This window comes from Callorhinus ursinus, unplaced genomic scaffold (genome assembly GCF_003265705.2).
Source record: "Callorhinus ursinus isolate GAN/ISIS: 27379988/994484 unplaced genomic scaffold, GSC_fseal_2.0 scaffold13, whole genome shotgun sequence".
NCBI classification, from domain to species: Eukaryota; Metazoa; Chordata; class Mammalia; order Carnivora; family Otariidae; genus Callorhinus; species Callorhinus ursinus.
In genome coordinates, this window is record NW_027397075.1 from 17,677,069 (window position 1) to 17,697,358 (window position 20,290).

The following is a 20,290-nucleotide window of genomic DNA, read 5'->3' on the forward strand; positions in this document are numbered from 1 at the left end:
TTTTTTTATCTGATAGCCTGTGTCTTTTGATTGGGGCATTTAGCCCATTTACATTCAGGGTAATTATTGAAAGATAGGAATTTAGTGCCATTGTATTGCCTGTAAGGTGAATGTTACTGTATATTGTCTATGTTCCTTTCTGGTCTATGTTGCTTTTAGGCTCTCTCTTTGCTTAGAGGATCCCTTTCAATATTTCTTCTATGGCTGGTTTTGTGTTTGCAAATTCCTTTAGTTTTTGTTTGTCCTGGAAGCTTTTTATCTCTCCTATTTTCATTGACAGCCTAGCCGGATATAGTATTCTTGGCTGCATATTTTTCTCGTTTAGTGCTCTGAAAATATCATGCCGGTCCTTTCTGGCCTGCCAGGTCTCTGTGGATTAAGTCTGTTGCCAACCTAATGTTTCTACCATTGTAGGTTACATATCTCTTCTCCTGAGCTGCTTTCAGGATTTTCTCTTTGTCTCTGAGGCTTGTAAGTTTTACTATTAGATTTCGGGGTGTTGACCTATTTTTATTGATTTTGAGAGGGGTTCTCTGTGCCTCCTGGATTTTGATGCCTGTTTTGTTCCCCGAATTAGGGAAGTTCTCTGCTATAATTTGCTCCAATATACCTTCTGCCCCTCTCTCTCTTACTTCTTCTTCTTCTGGGATCCCGATTATTCTAATGTTGTTTCGTCTTATGGTATCGCTTCTCTCTCGAATTCTGCCCTCGTGATCCAGTAGTTGTTTATCTCTCTTTTTCTCAGCTTCTTGATTTTCCCATCATTTGGTCTTCTATATCACTAATTCTCTCTTCTGCCTCATTTATCCTAGCAGTTAGAGCCTCCATTTTTGATTGTACCTCATTAATAGTCTTTGATTTCGACTTGGCTAGATTTTAATTCTTTTATTTCTCCCAAAAAGGTTTCTCTAATAACTTCCATGCTTTTTTCAAGCCCAGCTAGTATCTTTAAAATCACCATTCTGAACTCTAGTTCTGACATCGTACTAATGTCCATATTGATTAGGTCCCTGGCAGTCGGTACTGCCTCTTGTTCTTTTTGTTGAGGTGATTTTTTCCATCTTGTCATTTTGTCCAGAGAACAGATGAATGAGAGAACAAAATGCTTACAGGGTAACAACGACCCCAGAAAATATACACTAAACAAATCAGAAAAGACCTGAAACCGGGGGAAAAGAAAGGGAAAGAAAGAGAAAAGAAAAAAAGGGGAAAAAAAAAGAAAATGATAAAAACAAACAAAAACAAAACAAAACAATAAAAAAAAAGAATATGATCAAATATGATCAGTCTGGTGCATAGATCAGTGCCACACACTAGATTTTGGGCATATTTTAGTCTGTTAGAAGAAAGTCCCTCCCAAAATTTTAAAGAAAGAAAAACTTATATATGTACAAAAATAAGGGTTAATATGATGAAGAGATGGAATATGACTGTGAAGATGAAAATTATAAAAGGTTTTATAAAAGAAATTGATAAGAAGTTGGTTGAAAAAAAGAGGAGGATTTAAAATAAAAGGGGGGGAGAGAATGTTATCAGGCAGGAGACTAGAACAAAGCCATACACTAGAGATTTAGGGTATATTTTGATCTGTTAGAAGAAACTGTATCTCAAAATTTTAAAGAGAGAACAAAAAAAAAAAATATATATATATATATATACACACACACCAAAAATAAGGGTAACTACTATGGAGGAATAGAATATGACTCTAAAAATGAAAAATGAAAAATAAAAAATATTATTAAAAAAGGGATTGATATGATGTTGGTTGAAAAAGGGAAAAAGAAAAATTTAAAAAAAAGACAGTTAAAAAAAATTAACTTTGAAAGACTAAAGAATCATGGTAAAAAAGCCATGAATTCTATCCCCTAGTGCTGGCGTTCTGCCGTTCTCATTGATTGGTAAACTTGGTCTTGGCTGGCTGTTCTTGCTGATCTTCTGGGGGAGGGGCCTGTTGCCGTGGTTCCCAAATGTCTTTGCAGGAGGCAGAATTGCCCCGCCCTTGTTGGTCCGGGCTAAGTCATCTGCTCAGGTTTGCTCTCAGGAGCTTTTGTTCCCTGCAAGCTCTTGGTACAGCTTTGGAGGATGAGAGTGAAAATGGCGGCCTCCCAATCTCTGCCCCGGAGGAGCCGAGAACTCGGGGCCCCACTCCTCAGTGAGCCCCCAGAGAAAAGCAGTCAATCACTCCTGTCTCCCCGGTCTCCGGCCGCACTCCGTGCTCACCTGGCCTGTGACCGAGCATTTCTATCTCTGGCACCCAACTCGGTGTGGAGTCTCCAAACCCAGCAGATCCCTGCGGTGCACTCCTGCGCGGCTCCTCCCGTGGGAGGAAGGGGAGTCTCCCCGGATCTGCCGCTTGTTGGGTCCCTGCTGGAGGAGCAGTGGCCCAACTGTGCCGCGGATCACGGTTTATGGCCACCTTGAGCTGAGAGCCCGCGCCTCAGCTCCGTCTCTGCAGCCGGCTTCCCCGCTCCGATACCTGGGAGCTCTACCGCACTCAGGCACCCCTGGTCTTTCTTGACCCCGAGGGTCCTGAGACCACACTGTCCCGCGAGGGTTCCACCCCCCCCCCCCCCCCCCCCCCCCGCTTAGCCACTGGAGCGACGTCCCTCAGCGGAGCCAACTTCTAAAAGTTCCGATTTTGTGCTCCGCGGCTCTATCACTTGCCAGAAGCAGTCGACGGAGGCCCCCTCCCCCGCCATCTATCCTCCCGAATATCGCCTCGGATTCACTTCTCTGCATGTCCTACCTTCCAGTAAGTGGTTGCTCTTCTGTTCAGAGTTGTTGCTATTCCTTTCTTCAATCTCCTGTTAAGTTCCTAGGTGTTCAGAATGGTTTGATCCCTATCCAGCTAAATTCCTGAGACCAGACGAAATCCAGGTCTCCTACTCCTCTGCCATCTTGCTCCACCTCACATTTTGTTACTCATTTTATGATTGTTTTTGTAGTTCTCTGTTCGTTGGTTTTCTTCAGTGATATACTTGGATTTCTCTATTTTTTGTATATCTATTACCAGTCGTTTGTGGAGTTTGCTTTTTTTTTTTAGAGAGAGGGGGAGGGGCAAAGGAAGAGGGAGAGAATTTCAAGCAGGCTCCATACCCAGCGCAGAGCCCAACATAGGACTTGATCTCACCACCCTGAGGTCATGACCTGAACTAAAATCAAGAGTGAGATGCTTCACTGACTGAGCCACCCAGGTGTCTCTCTATTACCAGTTTTTGATTTGTGGTTACCATTGAGTTTGTATATAACATCTTATGTGTATAGGAGTCTATATTAAGTTGATGGTCGCTTAAATTTGAGCCCATTCTAAAAGCACTAAATTTTTACTCCTCCCCATGACTTAGGTATATGGCATCATCCTTTACATCCTTTTATTTTGTGAGTCCCTTGACAGATTTTTACATGTATACTTATTTTTACCGCTTTTGTGTTTTCCTGCTTTTGTGTTCCCACTCGGAGTCCCCTTTGTCACTTCTTGTAGGGCTGGTTTAGTGGCCATGAATTCCTTTAATTTTTGTTTGGGAAATTTTTTCTCTCTCCTGTTCTGAATGATAGCCTTGCTGGATAGAGTATTCTTGGCTGCAGATTTTTACTTTTAGCACTTTGCAGGCCAGACTGGAGCAGCAGGATATAATCAAAGTTTCTGCTAAAAAATCCACTGATAGACATGAGGGCTTTCCTTTGTTTGCAACTGTTTTCTTTCCTCTTGCTGCTCTTAAAATTCTCTCTGGATCACTGCTTTTATTTACTTTGTGTCTTGGTGCAGACCTCCTTGGGTTGGTTTTGTTGGGGGTTCTCTGTGCCTCCTGGATCTGGATTTCTGTTTTCCTTCCCCAGATTCAGGAAGTTTTCAGTTATCATTTCTTCGAGTATTATTTCTTCATATTATTTCTTCAAATAAATAGACTCCTATACACACAAATTTCCCCTTTTCTCTCTCTTCTCCTCCTGGGATCCCAATCATGCAACTATTATTATTCTTGACAGTGTTGCTGAGTTCCCTGGGTCTATTCCTCCCGCCCAGACCCCTCACTCTCTCTCACCTATTTCAGTTTGATTGCTTTCCATGACTCTGTCCTCCAGATGGCTGATCCGTGCTTCTGCTTCCTCTAGTCTATTTATTCCATCTAGTGTATTTTAATTTCAGTTATTGAATTCTTCATCTGATTGGTTCTTCTCTGTTTCCTATCTTTGTGGAAGGTCTCACAGAGGTTTCCACCCTTTACTCAAGTCTAGTATCTGTATGACCATTACTTTATATCTCTACCAGGCATTACTTTATATCTCTATTAGTTACTTATCACCATTTCACTTTGACTTCTTGCTGTGATTTTTGTCCTGTTCTTTGATTTGGGACATATTCCTCTGTCTCCTCATTCTGTCTCTTGCATTGTCTGTTTTTTTGTGTTAGGAAAGTCAGCTACATCTCCTACACTTGAAAGTAGTGGCTTTATGAAGAAGAGGTCCTGCAGTGCAATGTCTGTTCCCCAGAACCTGGTGCTTCAGGGGGTGTCTCCTATGTGTGTTGCTCCAGGGGGTGTCCTACCTTGTGGCTGGGATGTGTTTGCCTTCAGTCCTGTTGTCTGCGATGGCTCCCTGCCTGTGTGGGCAGAATCTGGTGCCCATGGTGTTAGTGGGCTGCTCCGGGGCTGCCTCGGGCTTGAGTCGAGTCAGACCAGGCATTTGCCAGAGACGCAGTAGCACCAAACTGCAGGCACTGTCCCTGTGTCGTCCCCGGAGAAGCTTTTGTTGGTGGGTGGGGCCTGCAGTCAGACCAGCTGCCTGCCCTCAGCCCACTGCTGGGGTCACAGTCAGACGGGTGTGTGGTTATCGTCCCCTCTCCCAGGGGCAGGACTCACTTTGGAGTGGTTGTCTGGGCTGTGCACACACTGCCAGGCTTGTGGCACCGCTTTGATGGGGTCCTGCCAAGGGCATTTTGGAACTGGCAGGTCTGCAGAAGAGCAGGGGGTGTGGGGTACATAGTCTTAGCAGTGTCTGCAAGGTCTGCCGTGGAGGGGACCTGCGGTGGACTGGCGGGAAGGGGCATGTGTGAAGAGAAGTGGGGGGGCGGGGCAGAGCACGCTCTTAGCATCCTCGGTGGGGAGCGATCCAGCTGTGCTATTCCCACAGGTGTCTGTGGGCTGGGGGAGGAAAATCGTGCCTGCCAGCTCCTTTGTCCCTGGAGGGGTCTCCTGAGGATCTCCATCCCTCCAGCACAGGCTCTGTGATGAGTAAACAAATCTCCCTCCCACAGGCCCCAGGTGTTCTTCAAACAGCTGCTCCTGCACTCTATCTCCACAGACTATGTGTTCTGTCTCTTTAAGGGCAGGGACTCAGTTTCCTTTCACCCTCACTGCTCTCCCAGAGCCAAACTTGCTGATTTTTTTTAAAGTTCCAGGTGTTAAGCCCCACTGATTGTGAGAACTCACAAAGTTTGGCCCTTCTGGTTTCCCCAAATGTTTTGGGGATTTGTTTTATCTGTATGGGTCTCCCACACCTGGGGTGCCTGGGGTGGGGTCTGCTCTTCTTCCCTCCCTCCCATGGATGGTTCGCACATCCTTACAAACCCTTGCCAAGTCAATCCTTTTTATTCATGAATTACATCTTTGCAAATTTGCCTGCCTGTTAAAAATTATTTAAAGATTTCATTTTAGAGAGAGAGCACAAGTCAGGGGAAGGGGCGGGCGGGGGAATCTCAAGCAGACTCTTCGCTGAGCACAGAGCCTATCATGGGGCTCGATCAACAACCCATGAAATCATGACCTGAGCCGAAATCACAAGTTGGACGCTGAACCAACTAAGCCACCCAGGTGTCCCTAAGAATTATTTCTAACTCCAAAATTGTACTCCTGGTGCTTTGATAGTCATTTACACACATGGACAGTGGGAAAAAATGGCATTCCCCCTACGTGCACATTCCCAGCTGAGATCGAAAAGGTGATCTTCTCTTTCTTGTTTTTTCTTTTCACAATCTGTTTAGTGCTACATTTTTCACATTTTTGTGCTTTTTATTTGTGATTTTACTGCTTTGAATGGCTCCCAAGCATGGTGCTGAAATGCTGTGTAGTGTTCCTGCACAGAAGGCTGTGATGTGGGCGCCTGGGTGGCTCAGTTGGTTAAGCGACTGCCTTCGGCTCAGGTCATGATCCTGGAGTCCCTGGATCGAGTCCCACATCAGGCTCCCTGCTCAGCAGGGAGTCTGCTTCTCCCTCTGACCCTCCCCCCATCTCATGTGCTTTCGCTCTCATTCTCTCTGTCTCTCAAATAAATAAATAAAATCTTTAAAAAAAAAAAAAAAGAAGGCTGTGATGTGCTTTATGGAGGAAATACATGTGTTAGATGAGCTTTGTTCACCCATGAATTATACTGCTATTGGCCATGAGTTCAGTATTCATGAAATCAATACTATGTAGAGGTCTTTAAACACAAAACGCACATAAACCAAGATGATTTATTGACTGGGTGACAAAGGTGATTGATCAGGAGCAATATTTCAGTGTTCACTAATGTAGTGCTCATGAAAATTTACTGCAAATAAGGAGAATCAACTATATATGTGTGTATATATGGAGATAACTGGAAGAAAATATACCAAAATAAATTTTCTCTAGGTGATAGAAGTATGAGTGATTTCTATTTCTATTTCTTATCCTCTCTATTTTTTCACACTTCTACAATGAGAATATGTTGCTTTTTGCAGATAGAAAAAAAACTGAATGACACTTTTAAATTAAAAATTAGAAACAGGGCGCCTGGATGGCTCAGCTGGTTAAGCGACTACCTTCGGCTCAGGTCATGATCCTGGAGTCCCGGGATCGAGTCCCGCATCGGGCTCCCTGCTCGGCAGGGAGTCTGCTTCTCCCTCTGACCCTCCCCCCTCTCATGTGCTCTCTCTCTCTCATTCTCTCTCTCAAATAAATAAATAAAATCTTAAAAAAAATAAATAAATACAAATTAAAAACAAAAGATGAAATGATTACTGGGTCTTAGCCTTAAGCAGAAAACCAAGTTTTAGAAACAGAAAATTTATTAGAACAGGAATAAAATCAGCCATGAAGTTCTGGTAGCATGGAGGAGGAAATGAACAAGGATTGTTGAAAAGGTCACAAGATGTTGAACACAAAACCATTGCTCCAGAAGGTAAAATTCTCCCTTTATACTAGCCCTCCCTCAAGCCCTGACTCTTGCACCAGATTAAAAACCTATATAGACACATGAAAGGATGCTTAACATCAGTTGTCATCAGGAAAATGCAAATCCAAACCCCAATGAGCTACAATTTCATGCCCACCAGGATGAGTAGAATCAAAAAGGCAGATAATAAACATATGGAGAAATGGGAATCCTCATATACTGCTCCTGGGAATGTAAAATGGTGTGGCCACTGTGGAGTACTTTCACTGTAAGTTCCTCAAAAAGTGAAACAGCGTTACCATTTGACCTAGCAATTCCACCCCTAGGCATATACCCAAGAGAAATTACAACATAGCCACACAAAAACTTGCCGTGAATGTTCCTAGCAGCAAGACAGAAACAACTCCAACATTCCTGATGAACGGACAAACAATATGGTAGATACGTAAATCACATCGATATACACAAACACATGTATGCAGTGGAATGTTACCCATCCACAGGACAGATGTACTGACACGTGCTACAGCACAGATGAACCATGAAAACCTAATGCCGAGTGAGGGAAGGCAGCCACAGAGGACCACATGTGGTAGGATTACATTTCCAGGAAATGTCCAGAACAGGCAAATCCACAGAGACAGAAAGTAGGTTAGGGATTGCCTTGACAAAGTGGAAACCACAGTCCCAGATCAGCTCTGGGAGAAGCTGAAGTAGGAAGAGAAGAGGGATGGTCTAGACAACACCAACCCAAAGTGGAGGGGAGGAGCTGAGGTGCCAGTGACAATAGGAGAGGAAGTTAGAATTGAAAGTGGTCACAGAAGCCAGGGCAAGAGCGAAGGCAGAGGTGACCTGCAGAGAACAGGTGCAAAGCAGGACAGGTGGGAGGGGTGGGGGCAGAGTCATAAATAAGAAAAGTAGAAGGTCGCTGGCGACTTCTGAAGAAGCACCAAAGGCGACAGGTTCAGAATCAGCAGGAAGAGGGGGCAGGAACCGGTGAATGTGTCAAGAAACCAGACCATAAAGGAAAGGGGGGGTCACGGGGTGAGGGCTGGGGGGTCTTTCTATTCCCCCGCAAGAAGTAGGACTTTTTTAACTTTACTGAAGGATAACTGACAAATATAATTATGTATGTTGAAAGTATACTATGTGATGATTTGATAAACATTGTAGAGTGACTGCCAAGATCACGATAATGAACGTCACAGGTAATATAGTTAACTCTGCTTTGTGTGCATGCTGGTGAGAATGCTCGTGGTCTACTCGCAGCAGTGTCCGAGTGCACGGCACCGTGTTACTGACTACACTCACCACGTTGTCCACCAGCTCCTCAACTGATTCTTCTTATAACTGAAAATCTGTGTCCCCTGACCACCATCACCCCCATTTCCCCGTCCCAACCCCTAGCAGCCACCATCTTATTCTCTGTCTCCACAAAACTGGCTTTTCTTTTTTTAGATTCCACACATAAGTGATACCGCATTTATCTTCCTCTGTCTGGCTTATTTCACTTAGCATAAGGCCCTGTAGGTTCATCCGTGTTGTTGCAAATGGCAGGATTTCCTTCCTTTTTTATGGCTGAATAATATTTGATTGTGTGTATGTACCACATTTTCCTTTTCCAGTCATTCATCGAAAGACACTTAGGTTGCTTCCATATCTGGGCTGTTGTGACTAAAGCTGTGACAAACATGGGACTGCAGATTTCTCTTCAAAACACTGATTTCAGTTCCTTCAGATACATAACCAGGAGTGGGATTGCTGGGTCACGTGGTAGTTCAAGTTTTAATATTTGAAGAACTACCATACTGTTTTCCATCATGACAATCATTTTAGGGGCACCTGGGTGGCTCAGTCAGTTAAGTGTCCAACTCTTGGTTTCAGCTCAGGTCATGATCTCAGGGTCGTGGGACTGAGCCCTCCATGGGGCTCCACGATCAGCACGAACTCTGCTTAGATTCTCTCCCTCTCCCTCTTCCCACTCCCCTCTCACACAGGTGCGCTTGCTCTTTCTAAAATAAAATAAATGAACCATTTTGAATTCCCAGCAACAATGTGTAAGGATTTCCTTTTCCCACATTGTCACCAATACTTGTCATCACCTGTCTTCTTTATGACAACCATCCTACCAGGTTTGGGGTGATATCTCCTGGGGGTTTGGTTTGCATTTCCCTGATAACTGGTCATGTGGAGCACCTTTTCATGTACCTGTTGGCCATTTGTGTATCTTCCTTGGGAAAATGTCTCTGCAGGCCCTTCACCCATTTTTTACTCGGATTGTTTTTTCGCTGTTGAGTTGGATGAGTGCTTTATATGTTTTGGACTTAACCCCTTGTCAGATAGATGGCTTGTGAATATTTTCTCCCATTCTGTAAGTTGCTTTTCCAATTTGATTGTTTCCTTTGCTGTGCAGATAAACTTGTTTATTTTAGCTTTTGTTGACTGTGCTCTGGTGTCTTACCCAAGAAATCATTGCCAAGACCAACGTCAAGAATTTTTTCTCCATATGTTTTCTTCTAGAAGTTTTATGGTTTCAGATTTCACATTTAAGTCTTTGATCCATTTCTACTTTTGTGAGAGGTGTAAGATAGGGATCCTATGTCATTGTTTTGCATGTGGATATCCTGTTTTCCCAGCTTCGTTTGTTGAAGAGACTACCCTTACCCCAGTTTGTGTTCTTAGCACTGTTGTCAAAAATTAGTTGACCATACATGACTGGATTTATGTCTGGGCTCTATTCTGTTCCACTGGTCTATGTGCCTATATTTATGCCAGTACCATATTGTTTTTATTACTACAATTTTGTAATAGAGCTTAAAATCAAGAAGTGTGATGCCTCCAGCTTGGATCTTCTTTTTTAGAGTTGCTTTGGCCATGCGGGGTCTTTTGTAGTTCCATACAAATTTTGGGAAACTTTTTCTATTTCTGTGAAAAATGCCATGGGAATTTTGATCGGGATTGTATTGAATCTGTAGATACTTGGGGTAGCATAGACATTTTCACAATATTCTTCCAATCCAAGAAGACAGGAAATCTTCCCATTTATTTGTGTCTTCCTCAAGGTCTTTCATCAGTTTTTAGTGTATCGATCTTTTATCTCCTTGTTCAAATTTAGTCCTAAGTATTTTGTTATTTTTGATGCTATTGTTGATAGGATTGCTTTCTTAATTTCTCTTTCAGATAGTTTGTTCTCAGTGTGTAGGAATGTGACTAATTTCTCTATGTTGATTTTATATCCTCCAACTTCACTGAATTCATTTATTCCAACAGTTTTTTGGAATCTTTAGGGTTTTCTATATATAGGATGATGTCATCTGCAGAGACAATTTTACTTCTTCCTTCTGAATTTGTATGCTTTTTATTTCTTTTTCTTGCCTAATTACTATGGCTAGGACTTTCTATACTATGTTGGATAGAAATGGTGAGAGTGGACATCCTTGTCTTGTTCTTGATCCTAGAGGAAAGGCTTTTAACCTTTCACCTTTCAGTATGATGTTAGCTGTGGGCTTGTCATATGTGGCCTTTATTATGCTGAGGAACATTCCTTCTATACCTAATATCACGAAAGGATGTTGAATTCTGTCAAATGCTCTTCCTACATCTATTGAAATGTGATTTTTATCCTTCATTCTGTTTATGTGGTACATCACATTTATTGATTTGCCTGTGTCGAACCATCCTTGCATCCCAGGGTGAATCCCACTTGATCATGGTTTATAATCCTTTTAATGTGCTCCTGAATTGCTAGTATTTTGTTGAGAATCAAACAAGTAGGATTGAGTGTCAGGTGGCTGTGTATTTAGGATAGAATCACACATCAATAAACAGGGTGGAGACTGGAAAGCTGAAGCTACAGAAGAGAGGAAATACTCCAGAAAGGCTTTGCAGAGCGTGGGCAGGTCAGGTCGACTCAGAACTGGAAGGAGCGCAGCAACTCAACAATAGGCAGTGGATGGGTTTATAGGATTTGGTATAGGGGAAGGCCAGGGTGTTGAAACTGCTCACATCTAATGGCAAGTAAAGTTAAGCTGCCCAGAGAAGGGGAAAGGAGAAGATCAAAGGACTTGAGGAGAGTGATGAAAGCCTTCAGCCAGGACAGAAACAGCAGGTGTTCTGTCCAAGGCACAGTTAAGATAATGCTGTTCTCCCTGGGTATTCCTATTTCTCATGTGCTCTCGGCTGGAAAATGGCCTTCTCCTGCCAAGTTATTTCTCCCTGGAAATTGAGTACATTACCAAAGTTCACAGATACGTTTCCGATAACCCCAAAGATAAGTGCTTGAAAAATTATGTGCCTGTCTCTAAATCCCAACAGAAACATGCCTACAAGTCCTGTAAGCCCCTGAGTTCCTGGGTTAATGATCTCATCCAGCGAGTGAATTTCTTCAATACTTGGGCCAAAATGGCTTACACTGCAATACATCATCGGTATGGACAGAAGCCACTTTGTGTCTCTTCCTTATTTCGGCTTAGAGCTTAATGGTTTACCATGTAATTTCATATGCTTGGTCTCTGGGGTTCTCAGAGCAGCATGTGAATTTAGCAAAGGGGATTACTGTCTTCAGTTTAGGATGAAGGCCTGGAGACACAGGGGGTGCTGAGGGTCCTGTCTGTAGTCCATCCACCCTAAGGGATGGACAGGCCCGGACCTGGTACCTGACTCCCTCTGTTACTCTACACTGTGTCCTGGGAAACTAGCAGGGGGAAACGCAAAAGGAAAGGAGTATCTGTTGTGTGTCATTTTTAAACGTGTTTAATTCGTAAATCGAAATCATTCGAACACGAGAGCAGCCAACACTCCAGAAGTGCCTCTCCCACGTCCTCACGTACCTGTCACAGTGGCCCTGTGACACACAGGAGGTTCATTACCTCCATTACCCTCGCTGTGGACATGAGCAAACAGAGGCACAAGACATAAAGTAGCTTGCCCAGTGCTTCATACCCTGAAAGTGGGAGTATTGAGATTTGAACCCAGAAAATCTGGTTCCAAACTGCCTCTCGGGCCATGTAACTCTGAGTGCTGGGCCACATCCTCTTAGAGAAACAGCAACTCTGGAACAATCCACAGATTCCTCAGGGCGCAGCCAGGACCCCCCTGCAGAGCAACACCCCTCGTCACCCAAATCCATGGCCTCCCACGTCCAAACCACAGCTGGTCCTCACTAAAGTGCAAGATTGGGTCCTGAGCAGGGAGAGCTTGAGATGAAAAGGGAAGGAGGGGCCTCAGAGGGATGGAGGCAGAACACATGTGATGGCGGAGCCCTTGACCTCTCGGCCCCTGGTCTGCCTCCAACAGGTATATGAGATTTGTCACAACCCGGAAGCATTCCATTCCATCACCTACCCAAACCCCCAAATGCCCTGAAGATGAGCACAGTGATTTCTTTGAAGGATTTCCTGCAAGATACTGGCTCCCAGCTTTCTTCTTTCCACAAGGTGAGTATGAGAACACAGGCGAGTCTGTGTCCAGGCCCCCCACTGCTGGCCTCCCTACTCCTCCCCTCCAGAATGAGACCCTGTACCCCACAGGTACCCTGCACCAGGGAGGTCTCTCTCCCTCCCACCCTCTTCCTTTCCTCACCCCTACTGCCGCCAGACCACACGTGCACCTTGCCAGGCCTACAGGCCATTGATCTGTGAGGCCCGAGGCCGACACCACGTCCCTCTCAGAGGCCACTACCTTTTATCAGGACTCATGGAGGTGGGTACCTGCCCGACAGGTTGAATCTGTGCTTCAGCCATTTTCACTGATTAATAAATGATGCTGCGTCTTGGGCACCACACTCAGCACAGCCAATCGCGTTCCAACAGCGTGTGTTTGGGGGTGTGATGAGGTGGCAAAGGGGAAACCCTAAATCATAAGCACTGCGAGGGCAGGCCCAGGTCTGTCCTCACACCCTGTTGTATCCCTAGCATCTAATACAGCCCCCAGCACCTAAAAATCTCTTGGCAAATCTTTGAAGAATGATTAAGTGACTTTCTGTGTGAATATATATGAATAAATGAAGAAAGGAATACTTCCGGAGCACAACACGGGGGGACAGAAACAAAGGTCAGGGAAGGGGACTCAGGAACAGCTTACTGCCTGTGAGGCACGTCCAGGTGCGTGCAGGTGGAAGGACAATACTTGCACACTGATGCGAGACTCACGGGAGCCAGGGGCTGTTCCAAGGACACTGTGGACACAAGCGCATCAGGTCTCATGACCATCTTACGGGGTCCTTCATATCATCCCTGTTCTGAGAGAGGAAAGCTGTGGCGCAGAGAAGTTAGGTGGTTTTCCCAAAGTCACACAGCCAGACACACCTGCAGCGAGTTAGGAACGTGGTGGGTCTGACTTGGAAATCCACGTGTGTCCCTGCGGCGCTGAACTGGGAACCGAGTGTTGGAGCCAAAGGGCCAGATACAAGAGGGGAAGAGCACACTAGGGAGGTGGAAGGTTCCCACAGGCAAGCGCAAGCCCCACAGCGGGCAAACGGTGTCCGATGAAGCTGGGAAGATGGATGTGGGCCGGCTCTGGGGTGCATAGGGCCCACTGGGGAGTCTGCCCCCTCCTGCAGCCCAGGGGCCATGGCCACATTTCAGGCCAGGGAGGAGCATGGGTGGAGTCTGAGTCCCAGGCAGTTCGGAGTCTGCTTTATTCTCCAGGCAGGAATTGGTGGTGGCCCAGAGGGGACCTGGACAACAGTCCTACACAGACCCCAAGGGAGCAGAGGGTTTGGAATGGCTCGGACAGCTGGGTGGACACTGACGTCCTTTACTAAAATCCGGACGCAGGGGGAGGAGCAAAGTGACGAGCAGTGAGGGGACAGCTACCTGGCCAGTTGGAGACATTCGGAGAAGACAACATGATGGCCGGTGGGCGGTTGGCCATTCGGGGCTGGAACTCAGGAGAGATGGGGGCTCCACAGGCGGCGGGGCAGCATCGCAGGAAGCTCAGGCCACCGTGGGACAGCTGCTGCCAAAAGCAGTCTCCTCTCCCGGAGCCTGCAGAGCTCTGAGAGGCCACAGAGGAGGACAGGAGCCCTTCGGGCTGGCCACACCAGTGCCCTAGGAAAGTTACAGGGAGGTCAGAGAAAGGCCGTCCCAGGCAGGTGGCAAGTGCATGGACACCACGTGGGGTGCCCACAGCAGCGAGTAGAGGATGCGGGCTGCATGGCAGGGGCTCGACTGCCCAGGGGAGGCACTAAAATTCCCTCTGTGAGCACTGGTGTGGTGGATTCTGGGCAGGGGCGTGAAGTTCTAGGCAACGTATGCAGGATGGATTAAACCAGGAGGTGAGGAGCTGTGTTAGGAGTGTTGGTATTCAGACGCAGAATGCAATCCAAACCTGAGCAAAACAGAGTAAGTTCTAGGCTCAGACGAGTGGAAAGGAATTCAAGGGGTTGGACTGCAGGAGCGGGTGGTTCCAGGTGACCTGTGTTACTCTCAGCCTGCCTCCCCCATGCTAGCTCTGTTTCCACTGTGTCTGGGTCTCCTTTTCCCACTGCACACAGCATTTCTCGTGCAACCAAGGGGAGAAACGGCCACCACAGCCTAGCCACTCCAGAGGACACGTGACTTCCTTTGCCCAGTGCCCGGACACCACTTCTTGAGGGAGACTCGGACGTGCTCGGGTCTTGTTCTGTCCCTGGGACCCAGCTTTGTTGCTCCCCCAGCCCCGGGAGCCCCTGGGGAGGGCACAGCCCCTGACCCCCCGGCCCTAGGGAACTGGTTGGTGTGTGTTTTTCTCCAAAGCCTTTCTTACCGCTGTGCTTCAAGACTACGGCCGGTCCCAGGGAGTCTCCATAGACACCCTCACTTTTACCCACCATGTGACCTCAGACACCAGTGACACCAGAGACGAGTTCTCCACAATCATCCAAAAGAAACTCAACATCGTCAGGAGGGCCTTTAAGGTACTGGCTTAAAACAGAGCAAATGTCCATCTGTCCAACCGGCCACTCCCTCCGCAGCCTGTCCACGGCCTTCCCCTGGGCCGGGTGCTGTGCGAGTCCTAAAGGTATGCGCAGATCCTCATTCCCCCCTTTTTTTCCTTAAGCGAATTATTACTTCTTCACGCTTGTGAAATGTAAAATATACGTAATGTAAAACTCCTTAACCATTTCTAAGTGTACAGTTCTGTGGCATTATGCACGCTCAGCGTCCGTCTCCAGAACTTTCCTCCATGTGGAGGAAGTGAGCTGGCTGCTCTCTTTTCTCAAGGCGCTAATCCTGTTGGATCCGGACCCCACCATGCAACTTCACATAACCCTAATTACCTCCTTAGAGGCCTCCTCTCTAAACTCAGCCGTGCTAGGTGATGGGGCTTCAACACCGGGACCCGGGGGAGGGGATGTTCAGTCCGCAGCTGCACACCTCCCCTGCCAGTGGCCACCTGGGTTGCTCTCATCCCATCTAGCGTGAATAGTGCTTCTGTGAACTTGGCTCTGCAAGTATGTGAGTCCCTGCTTTCGATTAATTTGGGTGCGTGTCTAGGAGTGGGACTGATCATTTGGCAGTTCTGTTCACCTTTTTGAGGAGCCTCATACTGTTGTCCAGAGTGGCTGCACCAGTCTGCATTCCCACCAACCGTGCCCGGGGGTTCCCCCACATCCTTGCCCACACCAGTCATTTTCTGTGTTGTGATAGTAGCCATCCCAGTGGCTGTGAGGTTGGGGTCTCACTGCAGTTCTGATGTGCGTTTCCACAGTGATGAGTGATGCTGAGCACCCTTCGTGCGCTCGTTGGCCGTCTGTGCATCCTCATTGGAGGATATCTATGCAAGTACTTTGCCCATTTTTTCACCAGGATATTTTGTTGTTGAGTTGTAGGAGTTCCTTAGGTAGTCTGGTATTAATTTCGTACTGGGTGTGTGGCTTGCAAGGATGTTCCTCGGTCCTATGGGTTACCTCTCTGCTCCGGGACAGCGTCCTTCGATGCACAGAAGTTGTTCATTGTGACGTAGCACAAGGTGTGTATTTTCTCTCCTGTTGTCACAGCCAAGAAATTACCAACAAGCCCCAAGTCACAAAGCTGTCTGCCACGTTTAAGAGTTTTAATAGTTTTAGCTCTTAAGTTTAGGTCTTTTGAGTTCATGGTCTGTGCGGTGTGCTGATATCCAGTTTTCCCAGCGCCATTTGTTGAAGGGACCTGTCCTTTCCCCATTGAATATCTTAGCATCTTTGCTGCAAATCATTCGAACCTGTTTATTTCTGGGTTCTCTGTTCTGTCCCATTGCTCTATACGTCCATCTTTTTGCCAATAGTGCACTGTTTGGATTACCGTCACAAAGTACCGTAACTTTGAAATCAGGAAGTGTAAGACCTCCAACTTTTTTCTTCAAGATTATTTTGTTTACTCAGTTGTCCTTGAGATTCCTTTTGAATTTTAGGATGGATTTCTCTGTTGCTGCAAAAAATGTTATTGGGATGTTGGTAGGGATAGCACTGACTCTGTAATCACTTTGGGTGGTAATGACACAAGTGTTGTCTTCAAATTGATGACTTCATCGTCACTTTTGAAAACAGTCTTGTGCGTGCTTTCTCTTCTAGATGAATTTGACACTAGGCCTATTACATTTCATTTTTTAACTTGGGATTTTGATCAGCTTGCTGTACCTTTATGTATGAATTCGGGGGAGAACTGCTATCTGTTGAGTCTTTCCATATAGGAACATGGTTTGTCTTTCCATTTATTCAGGTTTTGTTTTCTTTACACTGGTCTTAGAAATGTATGGTTACACTGTTTTCCTAAGTGTTTATAATTGTTGCTATTGTGAATAGGGCTTATAACGCCCTACATCTTATTCTCTGTTGTTTGCTCTCTACCTGTGGTTATTCAAACTTGAGGTAAGGACACCAACTGCAAGTTTGGGGTTTCCTTAAAGCCACCCTCAGGTTTAATCATTTGCTAGAAAGACTGGTAGGACTCCAGGAAAGCGCTACACTTAGTTTTATTATCGCAAAAGGATACAAATCAAAACTAGCCAAAGAGACACATAGGGCAGAAGCTAGGACTGGGAGGGTCCCAGACACAAAGCTTCCACGCCCTCAGGGATGTGTTACCCCCGAGTGTCGATGTAGAACGACAGGATAGAGTGGCTCACCTGAGCTTCGGTGTTCAGAGTTTCTGACTGGGGTTTCACTACATAGCCATATTTAAGTGAGTCACTGCCCCACATGGCTTCTCCCATCCCCAGAAGTTGGCCTGATGTCACCTGGCTCAATGTCCCAACCCCTAATCTTATGTTCGCTCTTTCTGCATGGCCAGCCCCCATCCTGAGCCATCTCATTAGCATAAACTCTCTAGGGACCAAGGCTGCAAGGGGTGGGGGGTTATTCCTGGGATCCAGAGGTCACCTCCCAGGAACCAGAAAGAAGGCAAACCAAAAAAAATGTTTTTTTAAGATTTTATTTATTTGAGAAAGAGAGACAGCAGGGAGAGTGGCAGAGGGGGAGGGAGCAGCAGACTCCCTGCCGACCAGGGAGCTCAACATGGGACTCGATCCCAGGACCCCAGGATCACAACCTGAGCTGAAGGCAGATGCTTAACCGACTGAGCCACCCAGGCATCCCCCAAATTCTTTATTATACATCCTTCTACTCATTTCTATTTTTTTCCTAATTTAAACTGGTCAAGTTTGTCTAATTTATCAAATACACCAAATTTTGCCTTTATTAATTCTAGTGTTTTCTATTTACCTTTTTAGTTCCTTCTGCTTTCTGGGAGTTTATTTTATTGCTCTTTTACTAGCTTGTGTTTATTTTCACCAAGGCAGAACCTATAAAGAACACAAGTGTTCCACTCAGCCCCCCCGATCAGGCCATAAACGAGTGCGGTCAGCACCCCTCAGGGGGAACGTCCCCTCACAGATGGTCCCTGTTCTGGCCTTTCTCAGCCTCCGCTGCGTCTCCTAGCTCCGATTCCCCATGACCAGGACCATGCGGTCTGGACCCTCCCGTGTCTGGCTGTTCGTGCTCCACAGCAAGTGTGCAAGATCCGTGGCTTGCAGTGTCCCGTTGTGTTCGTGTACCACGACTGAGCTCCCCCTGCGGGCCTGGAGGGCTGTTGTCTGGGCAGGACTATTATGATCAGAGCTGCTTTAGCATTACACTGATGGACACAAATCCTCTTTCGGCTTAGGTTTATACCTGGGAACTCAACTGAGGGCCACGGCTAGCCGTACGGTTTTTCACGGGGGCTGCTGTGACGCACAAAAGCACAGGGAACGTGCAGGACTGAGGTGACCAGCAGCTGCCCTCACGGACCAGGAAGGCTGAGAACCTGGGCAGACACCCCGGGCTGGACCGGGCGGGAAGCGCTCCCTCCCAGACAGAGCTGCCGGGAAAGGCAGTGTCGTGCTCGGGGACCCACTGACACCACCTCTCTTTGATCTTAGGGCACAGACAGCACACACATGGGAGTTCACATTTTTGGTTTATTCATCGAGGGGGCAAGGTGGAATCATGAACAAAAAGTTCTAGAAGACTTGCCGCCTCGTGAGCTGTGCTGCGATTTTCCTGAAATCTACTTCTTGCCAACAAAGGTAACCCCCACGTGTCTATCGCCAAGTCAAGGCCCTGGGGTTTCCCTCGGGGACAGCAGGCCCTCTCTCCAGTCCCCACTCCCTGTGGCTTCCCTGAGACTTTTGAGGATATACTTCAGATGACAACATTTAAAATAGCCCACCATACTGTTACCATCTGAAATAGATGCTATGCCAACATCCAATGTTGCTTCTCAAGACTACGTTCTGGGCAATCCTGACAGGTCAGCCGGAAAGTTCTAGTCTCCGGTGTAACCTGCATGCACAGCCACAGAACCACTAACCGGAAATGCGTGCAATTTACAACCGTCCCCCAAATCTAGCACATGGAAGTTGAGAGCTCCTGGTTTGCAATGTGACCATTGGAATTTTTTCTTTTTCTTTTTAAGATTTCTACTGAAAGAGCAAATGCTTCTGAGCAGACAGATTCCGAGCTCTACACGTTCGAATGCCCCATCTATCAGACACCTGAGCGGTCAAGAATTTTGACAAGCACTGGCTTACCCTCGAACTTTCTAACTTCTGTGTATTTATCCACGAAGACACCTCCTAGTCACTGGATCACAATGCAGGTCGCACTGCTGTGTGAGAAGAATGAGAAATAAATGTACGTACCAAACCATTTCATGCTTGACTCCAGCCACACTGACGTGTTTCAAGACCATCGCGTGTAGCCAGCACCCTTCACAGAGACATCCATGTTCAGCCAGACTGGACAGGTGCAGCCTGCCGCGCCACCGCCCGCCCCCCCCGCCTGCCCCCAGCACCTGCAGGGGGACCCGCCAGCTGCTCTCTGTCCTAAGCACCCAGGCCCCAGGCACACACCTCGAGGTGAGCACCCAGGCCCCAGGCGAGTGGGCCTCCCTTTCCGAGCGTGGAAACCTCTGTGCCCAGCAAACAGCAGTACTGATTTCTGCAGTTATCGACAATACAACATGCATGAGGGCTAGTTCTTGAGAATTCGTTCCCTGACTATGTGGAGCCCAGAACAGGACCTCCTGGCCTGACTGCAGGCTTCTGAGACAGGCAGATCTTCTTCTCTTAAAGAAGGGGTCCCGGGACATCACCAGCACTCATCCCACTGGAACCCCAAATCCCAATCGGGCAGCAGGTTGGGTCACTATCAATATGCGCTTCTGCCAGCAGGATCTTTGCTACCGAGCACGGTGTGGCACACACATTGGAACCGTGATCCTCAGGCCGCCATGTCCCATGGGGTGTCGGCAACGGCTCGATCCGGGCGGAAGCTGGGGCTCAGTGCGACAAGTCTCGCCCTGGCTCACTCTGCCTGGAGTGTGACCCAAAGCCACATCTGTGGCTGCCTTCCGTCAACAGAGGGCGTGCAGGCAAAAAGCCCCCGGCACATGCACAGATGACCAACCGGCCGTCCCTGTGGTGGGCGGGCAGCACGGGGCCCACACCCACACCCAGATCCATGAGAGCCGCAAACTAAATGGTAACATCTTACTTTGGTGTCGTCTACACACTTGTCTTGAAGGTAACCATCCCAAAACCACGTAAGCTAGTTACATGCAGCGGTGTTGAAAACAATGAGCCTAGTCCCTGTCGGTTAGAAATGAAGAAAATGCTCAAGTAGCTTCCAGAATTAGACACGATTTGCTAACAG

General features: G+C 46.9%; 1 protein-coding gene across 12 annotated transcripts in view; it reads left to right on the forward strand.

The window, feature by feature from the left end:
• Positions 1-19,268, forward strand: part of DNAH14 (dynein axonemal heavy chain 14) — a 342,249-nt gene extending 322,981 nt beyond the window's left edge. For all 12 annotated transcript variants that reach the window (XM_073899845.1, XM_073899844.1, XM_073899854.1 and 9 more), the window contains 5 exons: positions 11,452-11,564; positions 12,433-12,572; positions 14,874-15,034; positions 18,517-18,663; positions 19,053-19,268. In XM_073899845.1, the coding sequence (XP_073755946.1) occupies positions 11,452-11,564; positions 12,433-12,572; positions 14,874-15,034; positions 18,517-18,663; positions 19,053-19,268 (777 nt within the window). The remainder of the gene's footprint in view (positions 1-11,451; positions 11,565-12,432; positions 12,573-14,873; positions 15,035-18,516; positions 18,664-19,052) is intronic.
• Positions 19,269-20,290: the final 1,022 nt, after the last annotated feature.